Raw genomic sequence first — 17,692 nt, 5'->3', positions numbered from 1 at the left:
GGAGCAATGGTACAACCCGAGTCAGAATCTAGACCTGTGGAGGCAAATGCGTTGGTGGGAAACATTTGCGGGGAGCTCCAGCAGCAAAGAGCCTGTGCAGAGGAGCAATTGCTGCTAACTGTGGTCTTGAGCATGTCCAGCTTTGTGTGCCGAGCAGTCCCCATTGTCCCTTCTCTCAGGCCTGACACTCTTCTGCCCAGAGTCAGACAAAGCCCAAACTGGCTCATATTTCCCCCCAGCAGAACCAGTCCACACAGTGATTACAGGGTCAGTATTGGGCCAAGGAGATAGACCACATCAAAGACTGGTGAAATCACCATTATCACCCAACACTGCACAGACTGGCCTAGTGCCTATGGGGAGGGTCAGTGAGATGATTATCAGACAAACTGTGTCTGGGCGTGTCCATCCGTCTCCTTATCCTCTTCTCCCAGGTTCTGGGTGCAGAGGGAAAGGTTTGTCCCATAAGGTGCTAAGTTAGCCTCCAGGTTTTGCTCTGTGTGAAGTCAGGTAAGTCACTTATTCTGTCTGGGCCTGAATTTCCCCTCTTCTAAAATGCGGGAAACAGCCCTTCCCCATCTCACAGCAGAAGAAGCACTGTGGGGGGCTGAGGAGGCACATGGGGTCATGTGTCCCCCAGATTTAATGTTTGGCTTGTAGTGACCATGTTCACACAGACTGAGCATGTTTAGTAACATCAGCTGAAGGTGCAGCCCTCACTCTGTGCCCCCCCCCCCCCACACACCATCGGCAGGTCTGGGTCGTCTCTGCACAGCAGTATGACGAGGCTAAGCCCATTGGTGTGTGTGACATGCTCAGACAGTGCAGGGACGGGGGCCAGATAAGGACCTGCAATCGCTAGAAGTGCAGCTGTTTCCTGCCACATCAACTCCCCAAAACTTCACATTGGGGTTGTCACAAACTTTCCTGATTTCACACTGACTCTTCACTAGCTGGTGTTTCTCTTAACACCCCAGCTCCTGGAATCCTGTGATTAACTGACAATCTCAGCTCTCACTTTAACAAAGGTCAGTTTCTTGCTCTCATGGCTGAGAAGAAAAAGCTGAGAACATGGCAGCTCAGAAACAAACACACACTCCAGAATGCAATTTTTTAGAAGAAAACACTCGTGTTTCCTTCAGCCAAACTCAAGATTTTGGATGACGTGGTGCTGACTGTACTGCCTTGGCAGTGATCAGTTTGTTTCCAGGCCTCTTGTCTCCAGCAAAGGCTCTAAGGACCTAAACATAAAAATGAACCTTCTAATTTATCTCTTCACTTCGCCCCCAATACAGGGGGCCTGTGCTCATTTGCTGCTTGGGCCCACAGCCCGGCTCCATGTGCATTCCCACACTTTGCCCTCTCTGTCTACTTCCCTTTCTATTAACTCTTCTGTTTTAGATAAATGATGGCACTAAATTAGGGGGGTCTCCAGGGGTAGCAGATAGAGATTTAAGGCCTGAGTTCTCAGTGGCACAGGACTGCCAACCCCAAACTTTTGAAAATCATGAGTCGAGACCCCCAGAATGACACAACTGCCTGTTATGAGACATAAAAATGATAAATGTTGAGTTCTTTCGATTTGCCTTCTGGCTTCTCAGCCCTTTAGGCTGCACTTAGATCACCTTTTTATAGCTTTTCTCTGTAACCAAGAAACTTCCTTTGTTTAGGAAACAAAAGCCAAAAGTCTCACCTTGTCACATGCTTCCAGGACCTGGGGCTTTAACAAACACACCAAATATCAGGTAAAACCATGCTCTGAAGTGTCCCTAGCCTCTGTTTGCCAGAAGCTGGGAATGGGCGGCAGGGCATGGATCACTTGATGATTCCCTGTTCCATTCATTCCCTCTGAAACACCTGGCATTGGCCACTGTCAGAAGACAGGATAGTGGGCTAGATGGACTATCGGTCTGACCCAGTGTGGCCGTTCTTATGTTCATGAGACTCATTCTAAAATCCTGAATGGTGGCAACGCTTTTGACACTGCATCTCCTTTACACTGAGGCAGAGCTGCCTTAGCGTATGTCACAATCAGGCCTTTGAAACATTGATTCCAGTTTAACCAAGTTTTTGGCCTGTGAATTGAATATCCCTAGACTCAGAAGGAATAGATTTTATTGGTAGATGTCAGTTAATGTTGATCTCACTGTATACACACAAACCATGGAAAAATATTTCCATTGATAAGTGAAATTTTCAAATAGGCACAGTAAGAAAAATGCTGCTTGAGAACTTACTAGAGTTTGATTTAAGGAGATTTACTTAGGGCTTGGCTACACTTGAAAGTTGCAGTGCTGGGAGTTACAGCGCTGGTCATGCAGCTGTGTAGGGCCAGCGCTGGAGTGTGGCCACACTGACAGCTACCAGCGCTGCAGTGTGGCTACACTTGCAGCACTTTCCAGCGCTGTATTGAGAGGTGCATTGTGGGCAGCTATCCCACAGAGCACCTCGTCCCATTTTGGCGCTGAGTATTGTGGGAAGGGGAAGGAAGTGTGTGGGTCATTCCGCTTCCTGTGCCAACGCCCCGTGGTGCATCGCTTCACATCCCAGCATTCAGTCTTTCTGGCAACGTTTGGCACCATTGTGAGTGTCTCTGTTTTACTCTCTGTGTGTGAATCACGATTTCTGTGGGAAATGGAGCCCGAGCTGCTGAGGACTGTGCTGATGAGTGTCGCCAGCACAACACGTTTGGCAGTCGAGCTATTCCTTCAGCTCCAAAGTGACAGTGAGGAGTCTGACGATGATATTGATATCGATTTGCCTGCCGCGTGTGACACTACAGTGCTTGTGGCATTCACGGAAATGCTCAGCACCGTTGAACGCCACTTTTGGGCTCGGGAAACAAGCACTGAATGGTGGGATCACATCGTCATGGAAGTCTGGGATGACGAGCAGTGGCTGCAGAACTTTCGTATGAGAAAAGCCACTTTCATGGGACTGTGTGCTGAGCTCGCCCCCACTCTGCGGCGCAAGGACACAAGATTGAGAGCTGCCCTGACGGTGGAAAAGCGGGTGGCTATTGCAATCTGGAAGCTGGCAACTCCAGACAGCTACCGGTCGGTCGGGAACCAGTTTGGAGTGGGAAAGTCGACCGTTGGAATCGTGTTGATGCAAGTTTGCAAGGCAATTAATCGCATCCTGCTAAGAAAGACCGTGACTCTGGGGAACGTGCAGGACATTGTGGATGGCTTTGCACAAATGGGTTTCCCTAACTGTGGAGGGGCGATAGATGGGACTCATATTCCTATTCTGCCCCCCCCCACCTGGCATCAGAGTACGTTAATCGTAAGGGGTATTTCTCTATGGTTCTCCAGGCGCTTGTGGATCACCGTGGGCGTTTCATTGACATTTACACAGGCTGGCCTGGAAAGGTGCATGATGCACGCATCTTTCGGAACAGTGGCCTGTTCAGGAAGATGCAGGCAGGGACTTTTCTCCCAGACAGGAAGATCACAGTAGGGGACGTTGAAATGCCCATTGTGATCCTTGGAGACCCCGCTTACCCGTTACTGCCTTGGCTCATGAAACCCTATACAGGGAAGCTTGACAGGAGCAAGGACCGGTTCAACTACAGGCTGAGCCGGTGCCGAATGACTGTGGAGTGTGCTTTTGGCCGTTTAAAGGCCCGCTGGAGATCCTTGTATGGGAAGCTAGACTTGGGGGAAAGCAGCATCCCCGCGGTTATATCCGCTTGCTGTACCCTCCATAATATTTGTGAAGGGAAGGGTGAAACATTCAGTCAGGCATGGACCACTGAGGTTCAAGTCCTGGAGGCTGAATATGCACAGCCAGAGAGCAGGGCTAATAGAGAGGCCCAGCACAGGGCTTCAAGGATTAGGGATGCCTTGAGGGAAGAATTTGAGGCTGAAAGCCAATAGTAATGTTTGCTGCCTTGCATGGGAGTGAAATGCACTGTTTACACTGTTATTCTATTATCCCTAAAATGATTTGCAGTGCCTGTTTATTTACTGGGCTAAGGTATCTTTCACTATCTGCTATAATAAAGACTGTTTTCAAAGCCAAGAATTGTTTTATTGAAAAGAAAAAAACTTCCTTGACAGACAGACAGACACACACACACAACATTTCATGAACACAAGAGGGCAGGGGTGTGGGTTATTGAACTGTACAGTCACAAGTTTGAATATGTCCTGTCTGGAGTGCTGTGCAATGAATCCTGCACTTCAGGGTGCATATACTACATGGTGATGGGGGTTGAGTGCAGAGGGTAAGGGTTGTAATTATCAGGGCTGGTTGGTGAACGTACAGGTGTTGGAGGCAGCTGGTGGTGGTAAGAACCTGGATGCTGGGGAAGGGGGGTTTGAGCTGACATTGGGGCACAAGGCAAAAAGCTTTGGGACGGGGGGGGTGGGGGAGTAGCACGGTAGTGCTCTGCTTGCATGGCTACGAGTGACTCGATAGAGTCCGCTTGGCGCGACAGGATGCTTAGCAGCTGCTCTATGCTTTTCCTCTTGGCCACTGCATTTCTCTTGTCGATCCTGCTTTCCTTTTCTCTCCACTCCTGCAAGTTTTTACTCTGTCTAGCAGAGTGATCAATAACAGTTTTCAGCATGTCCTCCTTGCTCTTTCGGGGATTTTTCCTCAAATTCTGCAGTCTCTGTGCTGTGGTAGATCTGGTCAGTCCAGCAGTCAAGGTCACTTTAGAAAGGCAGAAATGACAACATTTAACAGGGTAGCATTGTTTTCATTATCTCATCCAGACAGTAATTCCCACACACTGAAGGAGTTCTTAGTCCTCACTTTAGCATTCTTTTACCACACACACAACAGAAGACACGAAATGGTGAGTGAGGGGTGCTGCATAGAGGTAGAAGTGGGGCTTGAGTGATAGAGGGGTGCTGGTTGCTTCAGGGAAGTGCACCGAACAGCTGCAGTGATAGAGGGGTTGAGTGAAGATGCAGCTGCAGGGGTGATCTTCACTATCTCCCTATCTCTATCACTATCTTCACTAAAGAGTCTCCCAACATTTTTCACAGGAGTTACTCCTGGAAGATATCTCCCTGCTGTGGGTCACCTGGGAAGAGCGGGAGGCTCTTCTACAGCAATGTGGATTCCGCCCTGGACCCTATGCGGGTTGCCTATGTGCAGCAATGGTCCCACCACCCCTCGTGGCACAGTGGCGCGGACGCGTTAGCCTGACTGGGACAAGGACCACAGTGGCTCTCCCTATAAACCTGCGAGGCATATTTCCCACGCTCTGGCTGAAACTTTTGAGGAGATTACTGCAGCCGATTACCGCGACGTGATAGACCACATCAATGGGCTATTCCACATCTAGGCTGGCATGCATGCAGCCCTAACCCCCCTTCCTCTCCAGAAACATTTCCACCCAGAAAATAAAAGCCGCTTACCGGTAACCCGCTGCTCTGCTTGTCCTTCTGCAACTGCTGGCTGCTGCGATTGGGTACTTTCCTCCTGGCTTGAGAAGAGCTCCTGGCTGCATGCCTCCTGGGACTCTGGGGTATCTTCCCCCATCCCAGTAGCTTCACTCGAGTTTTCCTCCCGCCCCCCGCCGCCTCCGCCTCCTCCTCCTCCTCCTGTCCCCCACCCTGCTCAGAAGTGTCCATCGTGGTCCTGGGATTGGCAGTGGGGTCACCCCCAAGTATCGCGTCCATCTCCCTGTAAAAACAGCAGGTCGTGGGGGCAGCTCCGGATCGGCGATTCCCCTTGCGGGCTTTGTAATAGGCACTCCGCAGCTCTTTAACTTTAACCCTGCATTGTAGTGCGTCCCGATCATGGCCCCTATCCAGCATGGACCTTGATACCTGCTCAAAGATATCGTAATTCCTACGGCTAGAGCGCAGCTGGGACTGCACAGCTTCCTCCCCCCAAACACTAATGAGGTCCTGCAATTCGCCAGTGCTCCATGCTGGGGCTCGTTTGCCGTGTGGAGGCATGGTCATCTGTAAAGATTAACTGATTGCACTCCACACCTGGCTGCAGCAAACAGGAAGGAGATTTTTAAATTTCCCGGGGCATTTAAAGGGCGGGTCACCTGAGGCAAGAGCAGTAGAGTGCAAACTGATGAGCAGAGTGGCTGAACAGGAATTCTGGGATAACTCCTTATTCCCTGGAGGACAATTAAAGCGCTGGTGAGTGTCCACACCTGATGAGCAGCGCTGGATCACCAGCGCTGCACTCCTTATACCCCAACCCGGATGGGTTTTCAGCCAGCGCTGCAACCAGGGAGTTGCAGCGCTGGTTGTGCCCTGCAAGTGTGGACGGGGTGTAATTGCAGCGCTGGAAAGCCTCCACCAGCGCTGCAACTTGCAAGTGTAGCCAAGCCCTGAGTATATTCTGACATGTGATGTTGACAATTTGTGTTTTAACAGTTACACTTTTTAACTTTTTGACTCTCTATGTCGACTGTCATAAACTAATTTATTGTCTGACTAAAATATTGTCTGAATGCCCCTACCCCAGTTTCCCACAACTGTGAACAATAATATGGATAAAAACTGAAATTCTGAAAGTTTAAATAGATAAATACAAAATAAGTCTTACAAATAAATATTATTCTTTTTCTGTCAAAATTACATATTAAATCAAATGAATTATGCCAAGCCTAAATATCACTCCTTGGACAAGCAGTTCTGTCAGCTCAGCAGGACAAGGGGAAGCTGATGTCAGTGTGAAGCCCCAGTGACTCCCTCCACACACACCAGCAGAGGGGGCTGATTGCAGGATCAGAGCCTTGTTTGGACATTTCTCACCAAAGCCCCCAGGGCTGGAACATTATGGGTGATCTGGCTCCAGCTCAGCAAACAGCCTGAGTCAGTTCCAGGAAGGGAAACACCCAATTGCTGCTGCTGCAGGGGGGGCATATTTCTGAGCTCAGGAAAGTGAAACTAACCCTGTGACACTGTCCAGAGGGAGCCATGGCCACAGACAACCCCGTGGAAAGTCTCCAGGAGGAAGCTACGTGCCCCGTCTGTCTGGAGTATTTTAAGGACCCAGTGACTATAGACTGTGGGCACAATTTCTGCCGAGCCTGTATCGCCCAGTGCTGGGAGGGATCCAATACAGACGTCTCCTGCCCTCAGTGCAGAGAAACTGTGCAACAGGGAAACCTCAGGCCCAACAGGAAGCTGGCAAATGTTGTAGAAATGGTCAAACTGCTGAGTTTACAGGCAGCAAAGGGAGCAGGAGAGGAGAGGGTGTGTGGGGAACACCAGGAGACTCTGAAACTGTTCTGTGAAGAGGATCAAACTTCTGTCTGTGTGGTTTGCCATCTGTCCCGGGCTCACAGAGCTCACACGGTGGTTCCCATAGAGGAGGCTGCCCAGGAGTACAAGGTAGGGAATTGCTGTCAAGTTTAATGGGTAATAACGTTGGATTTTAATTACAGGCTGTTTTCACTGAATGTTACCTGTCATGGGTGTGATGCATCATTCAGCTCTGTAAAGCCTTCATTGTACGGGAGATGCTATCACAAAATGAATGATCTGGCAGTGCGGCGACAGAATCAGAATACCAAGTCTTAAAAGATACCTGCTGTGGGAAACTTTTCTCTGAGATTCTGAATGTTTTTCACACTCAGCTTCCACTGCTGAAATAAGGGGACTTTTTACACCACGGCTGGTGTTAACGATCAGTGAGGTTTAAATCACACGAGCTGCAGGCCAGTCTAGGTGAGTGTGTTACCTTCAGACTGGAGAACTGATCATTTAAATTTCAACACTGTTAATTATTTTGTTCCCCCTGTGAGAGCAGAGAGGGAGAATTACAGCTCGGAACCATTTATTGCCCGTGACGCCTCCTTCCAGTGCCACAAGCGGGTGATGTTTGGGAGATGCCACCTCTTATTTCCCCCCGGTAAAGGAGGACCAGGCCCAGAGAGCTCAGCGGAGTCCGGGGGTACATTCCAGCCCCATGAGGGGAGTCCGGCCCCAGGAGCCCCTTGGAGCCAATCAGCAACTCCATCCTGTTTTGAACAATGCACCATTTCAACAGATCATGTGTCTCCTTTTAGTGACTCACGTGGGCGGAGCTTATTTTGTGGGTGGAGCTTCAAAGAATCCAGCCACCTTTTCCCCTCCCCCATTCTGATCCTGCCTCATCGATTAAGCTGTTTTGCTGGATGCAAAGGCTGCTTTTCCGCCTCCTGTCTCTCACTAGCCCCTGCTGGCTTCCTCCCTCCCTCCTTCACTGCTTCCCTGCAGCAGCACCGCAGGGGTGTCACTGAGCAGCCCCCCAGGAGCTCGGAGCAGCAGCTGCAGCAGCAGCCTGGGCCCTTGGGCAGAGGGCAGGCGAGAACTCGATGGCTCAGAGAAAAGAGAAAAAGTGAAACGGGGAGATCTCAGGAGGCAGCACAGAGTGGGGCTGACTTTGCTGTGCTGTGCGAATGAATCACACGCTGTCAAAGGGGAAGAGAGCCCTGGGTTATTCCAGCTCTGGGGCAGTTATAATTATGGGTGGCACATTCCCCCAGACCGAGTGTTCCCTGTTCCTCACTGACCTCCAGCCACATCACAGCTTCACCCTGTGCAGTTAATGGGACTGCGCTGGCTCAGGTGCTCGGCTGCTGCCTGGGGGAGGCCACATGGGAGCCTGGACAGAGGAGAGCACAGTGGGGTCTTGTTCCTGGCCTGGGTCTGGGTACAGTGCAGCAAGGTGCTGCCCCAACCGCTTCACTGGCACCGGCAGGAGGGATCGTTCAGAACCTTCCCAGCTGTTTCCCCTCTGGCCTGTGCTCAGTGATGTGAAGCTTTAGCTCAGACACAGGCTCTGAGAAGTCCTGAGTGTCTGCAGGGAGCAGAGCCCCTGCTCTGAGACTGCCGTATCTGCTCCCATGAGGCCTTTGGGGCAGGCAGAGCCCAGTTTGCTGCCTCCTTCCAGGGTATTTACTGCTCGTGTATGAAATGCCAATATGGACAGTACTGTCCACCCATCGGACAGGCAGACTAATGGCTGTTTATCGCACATGATGTCCCTGCAGGAGAAACTCCAGGGAGCCCTGGGCCCTCTGAGGAAGGAGCTGGAAGAGGCCCTGGCTCTGATGTCTGCAGAGGAGAAGAAAACCACAGAGTGGCAGGTGGGTATCTGGGTTTATTCCTCCCTGAGCCCTTCCCCCTGCAGCGTTCCCAGGAATGACGGGGCCGTAAAGCTCCAGGATGAGGTTATGAACCTGCTCTGGTTGTTTGCTCCATTGCACAGGATTGGTGCCAGCTATGGGCCGGAACCTCCCCTGCGCCCAGATCATTGCCCTGCCCACTGCTCCACCCCCATTAGGCCTCCTCTCCCCGAGGCACCACCCACGCTCCCCTCCTGCTCTGCCCCATGCCCCACTCCCACTCAGCCCCATCCCCAGCCACAGCCGGCATCCCTCACTCCTTCCCCGGCGCCGAGGCCAAAGCCTCTGCCTCCTTCCCCCCGGGGGTGGGATTTGGGGAGGGATCCAACAGGGAAAGGAGGGGGCGGAGATAGGGCGGGGGCGCAAGCCCCCTCCGGTCTCTGCCTGTGGAGGCAAAATAACTGCCTATTCGCATCCTGACAGAACATCGGTTGGGATGCAGCACAATGAAGTAAATATCGGAACAGTCCCGATAAAATCGGGACGTCTGGTCATCCTAATCCCATGCCACCTGCAATAACAGACTACGTCTTTACAAAGCACCCTAGACAACCCCGAAATGGAACTGGCCATATGGACTCTGAACTAAAACAAACCCATTATGGTACATTTCCCAAAGAAGTAAATCTCCTTACAAAACTGATACTGATCTAATCCCCTGCTTCATGGACAGAGGCCCAGTCTGTGTAACTCAGCATCTGGCTCACGTTTTCTCTGTGCCTTTCCTATTCTTCTATTTCAAGGGGAAAGTGCAGAATAGGAGAGAGATGATTGCAGGTGAATTTAACAAACTGCACACACTGCTGAGAGAGGAGGAGCAGCTGCTTCTGCAGAGCCTGGAGGAGGAGGAGAGGGAGACTCTGCAGAGACTAAGGGAAAATGTAATCAAACTCTCCCAGCAAAGCTCCTCTCTGCAGCAGCTGTTCACAGAGATTGAGGAGAAGTGTCAGCAATCAGTTGTGGAGCTGCTAAAGGTGAGACTGCATCAAAATTCTCCACCCATCCAGAATTAGAACTCAAATCCCTTGGTCTGGATTCCAACAATTAGAGTAAATGTGTTCTGTGGTTTACTGACAAACAGAACATCCGGCTAAGGGCTCCATCAGTTCCAAAATATCCCAGTTCATGTTAGAGGGGAATTCTCCTCATGGAGACCCAGTGAGGCTATGGGAGAGTAAATGGATGATACAAGAATGATACTGAGCTGAACCCATCCCTGCTCTGACTCCAGAACATTGGACCCAACCCAGTCGATAAACACAGATACTGATTGGTTGGGTCCCTAGAAGGGATAATCCTTTAGCTAAATCCTTGTCTCACCTACATAAATGAAAAAGTGTTAATGCACAATAGTGTACAAGATTTTACCACAAAACAGTGAAGCCTGGGAGGGTTGATCTATTTTCTAGATGAAAGTTTCATGCCCAGAGTGAAACTCACACAGTTTTATGCACATTGTGTTAATACAAAACATTGATTCTCTTTTTCCTTTCAGGATGTGAAAAGCACATTGAGCAGGTGTGTTTCCTATGTTCATTGCTCTTATATTCTTGGTGGTGGTTCTGGGATGCTGTGTGTACAGCGCAGCTGAGTGATGATGGGACGTTTTCTTCATAGGAGTGAGAATGTGAAACTCCAGGAACCAGAAGCTGTTTCTACTGACCTGAAGAACGTGTATAAAATTTCCCTTGACATGAGGGAAGCGCTGCAGAGATTCGGAGGTGAGTGGATTCTACTGGGACATTCAGCTGTGTTGTGCCTGGGGCTCTGGACAGAGCCTGCGACCCCAGGACACGCTTGCACCCAGCTGACAGGCTTGGAGCTGTGATAGCTGGAGGCTGATGCGCTGAGTGCTGGGCAGTTTGCCTGCTACTTACAGCCACCTGCTGGTACTTGTCCAGGTATCTGACCAGGCCCCATCACTCTGACATCCTGACCCCTCCATGGCTGAGTTACCACGTTCAGTCATTTCAGGGTGTCTTGGCAAGGTTCCTGCCTCAGTTTATTCTCTTCAGCACTCCTTATATTATGCCTCACAGTCTAAAAGATCCCGTCCTGTGGTCACTCTGAGTCCCAGTAAAGCCCAAAATAATATATTTTCCTTCACTCTGCTCCAGCCTCCAGCTCTCACTGCAGCTCCTCACTGTTCTCAAGTCAGGAGCCCTCAGTCCTTCCCGGAGCTGGGCTTGGATTAGTTTCCATCATGGAATCGGATGTCTCCAGCCCTCCTTCCTGGAGCTGGGTCATTTCAGACTGTGCCTTTATTCTCTGCAGCCACTTTCTCCAGCCAGGGGCAGCTCTCCAGGGTTCTGTCCTGCTCCAGCTGCTGTTGTCATTGTCATCTCTGGCAGCTCCTCCCCCTTAGGGGAGCTCCTCTGCCTAGGACACTGGTCCCCAAACTTTTTTGATCAAGCCCTCCCTTGCCTGGTTTGCACCCCCACCCTGGGAGCTGCTGTCAGGAGCTGGGCCAGGAACGGGGCTCCAGTTGGGGCCAGAAGCTGGGGGCCATGGCTGGGAGTGGACCCGCAGTTGGGGCCGGGAGCAGGGGGCTTTGGCTGGGGGCGGAACCATGTTTGGGGCTGGGGCTGCAGCTGGGTTCTCAGCCTGGAGCAGGGCCGGGAGTGGGTGGCTGAAGTCGGGGCCGGAGATGCAGCTGGGGTTAAGGGGGGGGCTGGAGTGGAGCTGGGGGCAGAGCAGGGCTGGGTGACGTTCCCTTCCCGCCACCCATGGGGGCTGGTCCAGGCCCTGTCAGGCCCCCCAAATGTTCCTCCACAACCTCTAGGGGGGCATGACCCACAGTTTGGGGAGCACTGCTCTAGGAGCCCCTTCCAGGCTCCTTGCTCTGGTGAGCTCTCCTGGGAGCTCCTCTCAGCACCTTCCTGTCCCTAGGATCCCTTCAGCTGAGCCCTGGTTACCCTTTATCAGCCTCATTAGCTGTTTCACTGCCGACTAGCCACCTAGGGATTTAATTACTTCCAGGTTGGTCTGGGTTGTCTCATTCTCCCTTACAGGAGCCTGTCACAGGTGGTCTGGTCCCTGACTCCCCTAAAAGGACCAGCCCTCTTGATACATTTCCCCCCACCCCCAGAGCCAAACTGTATTCAAAGGGAGGCTTGACCATGGCTGACACTTGGTTATGTTCTGCTAGAAAAGTTTCAAACTCCAGGGAAGTAAATTGGTGGCCACTTCCAGGAGCTGCACAGACCTAGGGAGGCAGGGAGCCTGCCTTAGCCTTGGGCCCCCGCTGCGCCACTGACCAGACTTTTAATGCCCCAGTCAGTGGTGCCAACCGGAGCCGCCAGGGTCCCTTTTCGACCAGGCGTTCCAATAAAAAAACAGACGCCTGGCAACCCTATGGACAGGTGCCAACATTAGGTCCTGTCCATATGGCCCAGTAACACCCTGCTGAGCCAGGTACAGGCAGCCACATGCCAGCCCAGGCCCCTGGCAGGGACCCTGAGCTGCCAGCTGCCATGGTCACAAACAGTGTTAACTCTGTCACCTGCCACTCACCAGGCTTAGAGCCCCCTGGGCCCAGCCCCAGGAACTGCTGTAACCTAGAACCAGAGCAATGCAGGGCTGGAAGGGCCCTCAAGAGGTCACCTAGTCCAGCCCCCCGCGCTAGGTCAGGGACTAGACTGTCCCTGGCAGGGATTTGTCCAACTTGTTCTTACAAACCTCCAGTGACGGGGATCCCACAACCTCCCCTGGAGCCGGGTCCAGAGCTTCACTGCCCTGAGAATTAGCAAGTGTTTCCTCATCTCCAGCCTCAACCTCCCTTCCTGAAGATTGTGCCCATTGTTCCTTGGACAAGCCCTCGCCCTGCCTGCTGGGGCAGTGGCTGTGTCACCAGGTGTGAGCATTGCTGTTATTGCACTGAATGGCTGGCGGCACTGGGCTGGCTCAGGGGGGCAGTGAGGGCAGCTGGGGCCTTTCACTCCCCAGTCACCGATCTCAGCCCAGGCTCAGAGTCCAGTTCTCAGCGGACAGGAGCTCACATCGTAACTCACTTTAACGGCAGCCTCACCGGCCATCTCCACAGGGAGGCCAAGGCCTGAATGGGCTGCAGGGACGATTCCTCCCCAGGGAGAGGCTCCCGCAGATGTCAGGGCTGAGCCACGTTGGCAGGACAGTGGGGGGCTCACACAGCCTCTATCTGCTTATACCCTCAATACACAGAGCTCCAGCAGCCGGGGTGTAAAACCCAATTCGTATCTCCAGCACCGAACTCACTGACACTGCCCCAAGAGTCCTCTCCTACTGGGGTTGGGGAGTGAGTAAGGGGCACTGGAAGAGGGGGGCCATGGCCCCATCACTTTTACCAATGGGAGGGCTGTTCCCTCCCACTTTTTACCAGTTGTAAGGGTGAGCGAGGATGGGGGAGGGGGCCGAGAGGAGAGACCAGGGGGTCAGGGTGTTGGGGAAGAAGTTGGGTGAAGGCAGGGGCTCAGGAAGAAGGGGCAGTGTGAGAATGAGGGTTCAGGGGTGCAGGGACAGGAGCTCAGGGAGAAGGGCTGGCACGAGTGGGTGACCCCTCTAAATTGAGGGAGCTTCCATCACTCCTGGGGAGAGCACCATCCCGGATCCTGATCCACGGGCACATCTGTGTATTTGCCGGGTGTACAGAGCTCTCTGTGTGGAGACACTTTCACGCTCTCCCAGGAACCTGTGCTGGGAGGCCCCACTGCCCAGGAGGCTGAGGGCTCTCACTCCCCTGCCCTGGGGGTGAAGGGAGGGGCCCTGGGGCTGCTGTTCCCCATCCCAGGAAGGAGTGAAGGGGACGTGGACACAGACAATGTCCCCTCTTGCACTGTGAGGAGCAGACCTGGCTCCACCCTGGGCTTCAGAGCCTGAGCTCCAGCCAGAACCTGAAAATCTTTGTGGCTATTTTTAATTCCAAAGAGGGAGCCCCGTAAGCCTGAATCTGTCCACCCCGTTCCAAGACTCACTTCTGCAGGCTGTGTAGAAGGACCCAAAGTGTCTCCAGAGTCTGGGTGTGAAAGTTCCCAGCATGTCTGACTCAGGGCTGGTTAATTGGCGCGAGGGGGGTGGCTGGCACAGTCATTAGATGGAGACACCTGAGCTCCTGGGGCTCTGAGATGGTCTCTGTGACTGTTATCCGCTCTGGGAGATGCCCAGGTGCAGCTGCAGAGGGTCTGTGCTGCTAGCATCGTCCATGGCACAAATGGCTCTGGGCAGAGAGTTCAGGCTGGAGCCGAGTCTCCATTTTCAGCCTGATTTGTGGGGTTGAGATCAGGGGCCCAGGGGGCATTTGTCTGCAAAGGGCAAATTAAACAGCAGCTCTGGAGTGTTTCATCGCTGATGTCCTGAGCCTGGCCGCCTGTAACTGCGTTTCTGGGGATGTTGACAGTCTCTCATTGCAGGCCACTGGGATTGGGGCTCCTAAGTTGCTCAGACAGGTTTGCAGTGGAGCTGGGTGAAATGTTTTGGACAAATTGTTTATTTGCTGCAAAATTATATTTCAGGTCAATAGAAACTATTCGCGTCTAAACACTGCCATGGGCACTGGGCCAGAGCGTAGGGGTGAGAATGACTCTGCAGCCCTGTGTCATGTCTCTCACCCCTCCACTCACCCTCCTCTGCTGTCCTGGCTTTCGCCCTTCTTACTCCCCTCAGCCCTCCTGACACCTGCCCCTCTCGTCACCCTCTCTGACCTCTGGCACCCGCCCCTTCCCTCACCCCCCTCCTCTTGTCCCCTTCCTTCCTGGTGCCCAGCCCCTCCCCATCCTCTGCCCCACTGACCCTGCTCTCCTCTCGCCCCTCTGCCACCATCACCCATGCCACCTTCTCTTTATTTCTCACCCCTGCCCCTCCCCTCACCCTCTGGCTCTGTGACACCTGCACCCCTCACCACCCCTCCAGTCCCCTGGTGCCAGCTCCTCCTCTGCCCCAAGTCCCAGATCTACCCTGGCCCCATCTGCCTCCCTGGTGCCTGCTGTTTCCTTTGCCTCCTCTGTCTGTCTTGTGCAAGTCCCTTCCCTCACCCCCCTGGTCTCAGCCCTTCCCTTCACCTCAGCCCTGCCTCACCCCTCCCCTCACCCTCTCCTAACCTCTGGGTCCCACCCTCCCTTCATCCTCCCTCTGCCCCCCTGGTGCCCACATCTCCCTGCACATGCCTCTGCCCCCCTAGGGCCTGCCCTTCTCCACACCCCTCTCTGCCCCCCTTCTGCTCACCTGCTCTCTCACCCCCCATTCTGCCCCTTTGGCACCAATGCCTGTTCATTCGCTCCCCTCCTCCCCTGCCATGGTTCCACCTCCCCACTCCTCATCATCTCACCCCCTGGCAACTCACCCTCCTCTTGATTTTCCCTACCCCATTGGAGCTCCCCCATTCCCTCACACCCCTCTGCCCTCTGGTGCCTGCCCCTTCCTGTGCTTCCCTGTGCCCCCTGGGGTCCATCCCCTTCTTCTCCCATGGAGCCCACCCCTCCCCTCTCCCCCTGCAGCTCCCTTCACCACACTCTGTCCTCCTGGTGCCTGCTCCTTGTCTTGTCACCCCTTGTGCCTGCCCCACCCCTCTGCCCGTTCCTCCACCCCCTCTGCTCCTGTCATCTCCCCTCCCCCACCTCCCCTGACACCTTCTCACCCCTCTCCCGCTCCTCCTGCCCTTTCCCCCCATTGTCTCCTCACAGGCAGAGGGGCCCTGACTCCCCTCAGGCCACAAGCCCCCCCAGCCCCAGTGATCAACGGGGACGCAGGTTAATTTCCCTTGATCCCAGTGACCAGCCCCTGCCCCCAGCCCTGACTCTGTGACTCTCTCCCCAGTGGACGTGACTCTGGATTCAGACACGGCAAATCCCGAACTCGTCCTGTCTGAGGATCGGAAACGTGTGAGACACGGAGACAAATGCCAGGATGTGCCCAACAACCCTGAGAGATTTGATCCTTGTGTCTGTGTCCTGGGCACTGAGGGGTTCGCGGGCGGGAGGCGTTACTGGGAGGTGGAGGTGGGAGACAAGCCTGACTGGACGCTGGGGGTTTGTAGGGAATCTGTGAGCAGGAAGGGGAAGGTCACAGGCACACCTGGGAATGGATACTGGGTCGTGGGGCTGAGGGATGGGGGATACCAGGCCCTCACCTCCCCCGCGACCCCCCTCCCCGTGAGCGTCAGGCCCAGCTGGGTGGGGATTTTCCTGGACTATGAGGCGGGCGAGGTCTCATTTTACAATGTGACTGACAGGTCCCATCTCTTCACTTTCACTGACACCTTCTCCGGGAACCTCCGCCCTTTCTTCTGTCCTGGTGTCAACGCTTGGGGTACAAACGCGGCTCCCCTGATTATCTGCCCGGTCCCAGCTCAGGCCGGAGGGAATCTCGGTCCCTGACAGTGACCCCGCGGCACAGACTGGCCCCTCCCAGCCCTGCTGCTCTTCCTCCCCCCAGAGGTGGGGGCCAGTTACTGCAGCAACTGGACTTTTTGTGCTGACTCGACGCTGCCAGTTTCCCTTTTCAACTGGAGGTTCCAGTCGAAAACTGCGAAACGCCCAGCCCCCACCTTTCCCATCCCCTACCCCAGGGGTAGCAGATGGTGGGGGATGGGGTCATTCACTCCTATCAGAATTTTCTACCCCTGTGAAATCTCAATGTAAAATATGAAAGAAAAAATATTTTAAATTAGAAAATATTATTGTAACAAGGTGTAAATACAAGAATATTTTAATTTACATTTCAACAGTATTTCAGAAACAAACATATAAATATATTTGTAGAAATGGAATTATTTACATTTTTTTAAATTTTTCCCTCAAACCTATAGTGAAGTTTAATATCTCTAAATAACATCATTTGTATTTCAACTGTGGAATTTCAAGAAATCCAAAATATTTATCTTAACACAATAAACTATTAAATTGTCAGGTTGGGTTGTTCAGTAACAATGTACATGTGTCATAAACATCACAACTACACAAGTTGTTCTCTGTTCTGTCTCCCCCCCTCTCTTTATTGTCTTGACTGGTTCTCTCTGGAAGGCAGGGCACATACACCCACCTCCTGCACTACACCTTTAACAATTAATAGTTGAAAAAATGATAGAATTAATTAAGCAATATATTTAAGTTAACTCACAGAAGATTATATAATAGTCTTTGAACTTCTGTCAGCATTAATTCATGTGATTTTTAACTTTCTAGCTACATATCATTGGTAATCAAGATATGACCCTTCCTTTCTTTTTCTCACATCAGTTCACAAAACACGGTCTCCAACCTCAAATGCTCTCTTCCTATCGATAGAAATCTCTTCTGCAATCTCCAGTTTTTAGTTTATTTTTTTCTAGAAATATTATTTGCAGGCAGTGTACTGTCACTGTGCACTGTTGATTTCAATGTACTGCCAGGCTCTTCATGTTCTTGGTTTTAAGGACACAACAAATGTAGCATGATAAAGAAATAGAGAAGGGGTTGTGTTCCTTTACTGAATCATCACAAATTAACACAATTAAAGATGCTGACACTTAGTGACACATAACATGAAATTTAGTGAAGCTTTTTGGCAAACCTTTCTTTTTTACCATAAGTCAGTTGAAAGGGTGATATTTTTGATGTCATGTGAGGTTTAGGGTACAAAGAAAAGAAA

General features: G+C 52.4%; 1 protein-coding gene across 1 annotated transcript; it reads left to right on the top strand.

Annotated features, from left to right (window-relative positions):
- Positions 1–6,705: 6,705 nt before the first annotated feature.
- LOC123346496 (E3 ubiquitin-protein ligase TRIM39-like) lies at positions 6,706–16,522 on the top strand. The gene is made up of 6 exons (XM_044983932.1): positions 6,706–7,316; positions 8,960–9,055; positions 9,838–10,068; positions 10,590–10,612; positions 10,712–10,815; positions 15,881–16,522. Exons 1-6 carry the CDS (start codon positions 6,900–6,902, stop codon positions 16,438–16,440), a joined length of 1,431 nt encoding a protein of 476 aa, XP_044839867.1. The 5' UTR covers positions 6,706–6,899; the 3' UTR covers positions 16,441–16,522.
- The last annotated feature ends 1,170 nt before the right edge of the window (positions 16,523–17,692 follow it).

This window comes from Mauremys mutica, chromosome 12, assembly GCF_020497125.1.
Source record: "Mauremys mutica isolate MM-2020 ecotype Southern chromosome 12, ASM2049712v1, whole genome shotgun sequence".
Lineage (NCBI taxonomy): Eukaryota > Metazoa > Chordata > Testudines > Geoemydidae > Mauremys > Mauremys mutica.
This window is presented reverse-complemented; position numbering and strand designations above follow the sequence as displayed.

Coding starts and splice junctions, on each gene's coding strand:
- LOC123346496 (XM_044983932.1), top strand. CDS start 6,900: ATGGCCACAGACAACCCCGTGGAAAGTCTCCAGGAGGAAGCTACGTGC. Junction 7,317..8,959: donor AGGCTGCCCAGGAGTACAAG/GTAGGGAATTGC, acceptor ATGTCCCTGCAG/GAGAAACTCCAGGGAGCCCT. Junction 10,613..10,711: donor GTGAAAAGCACATTGAGCAG/GTGTGTTTCCTA, acceptor TTTTCTTCATAG/GAGTGAGAATGTGAAACTCC.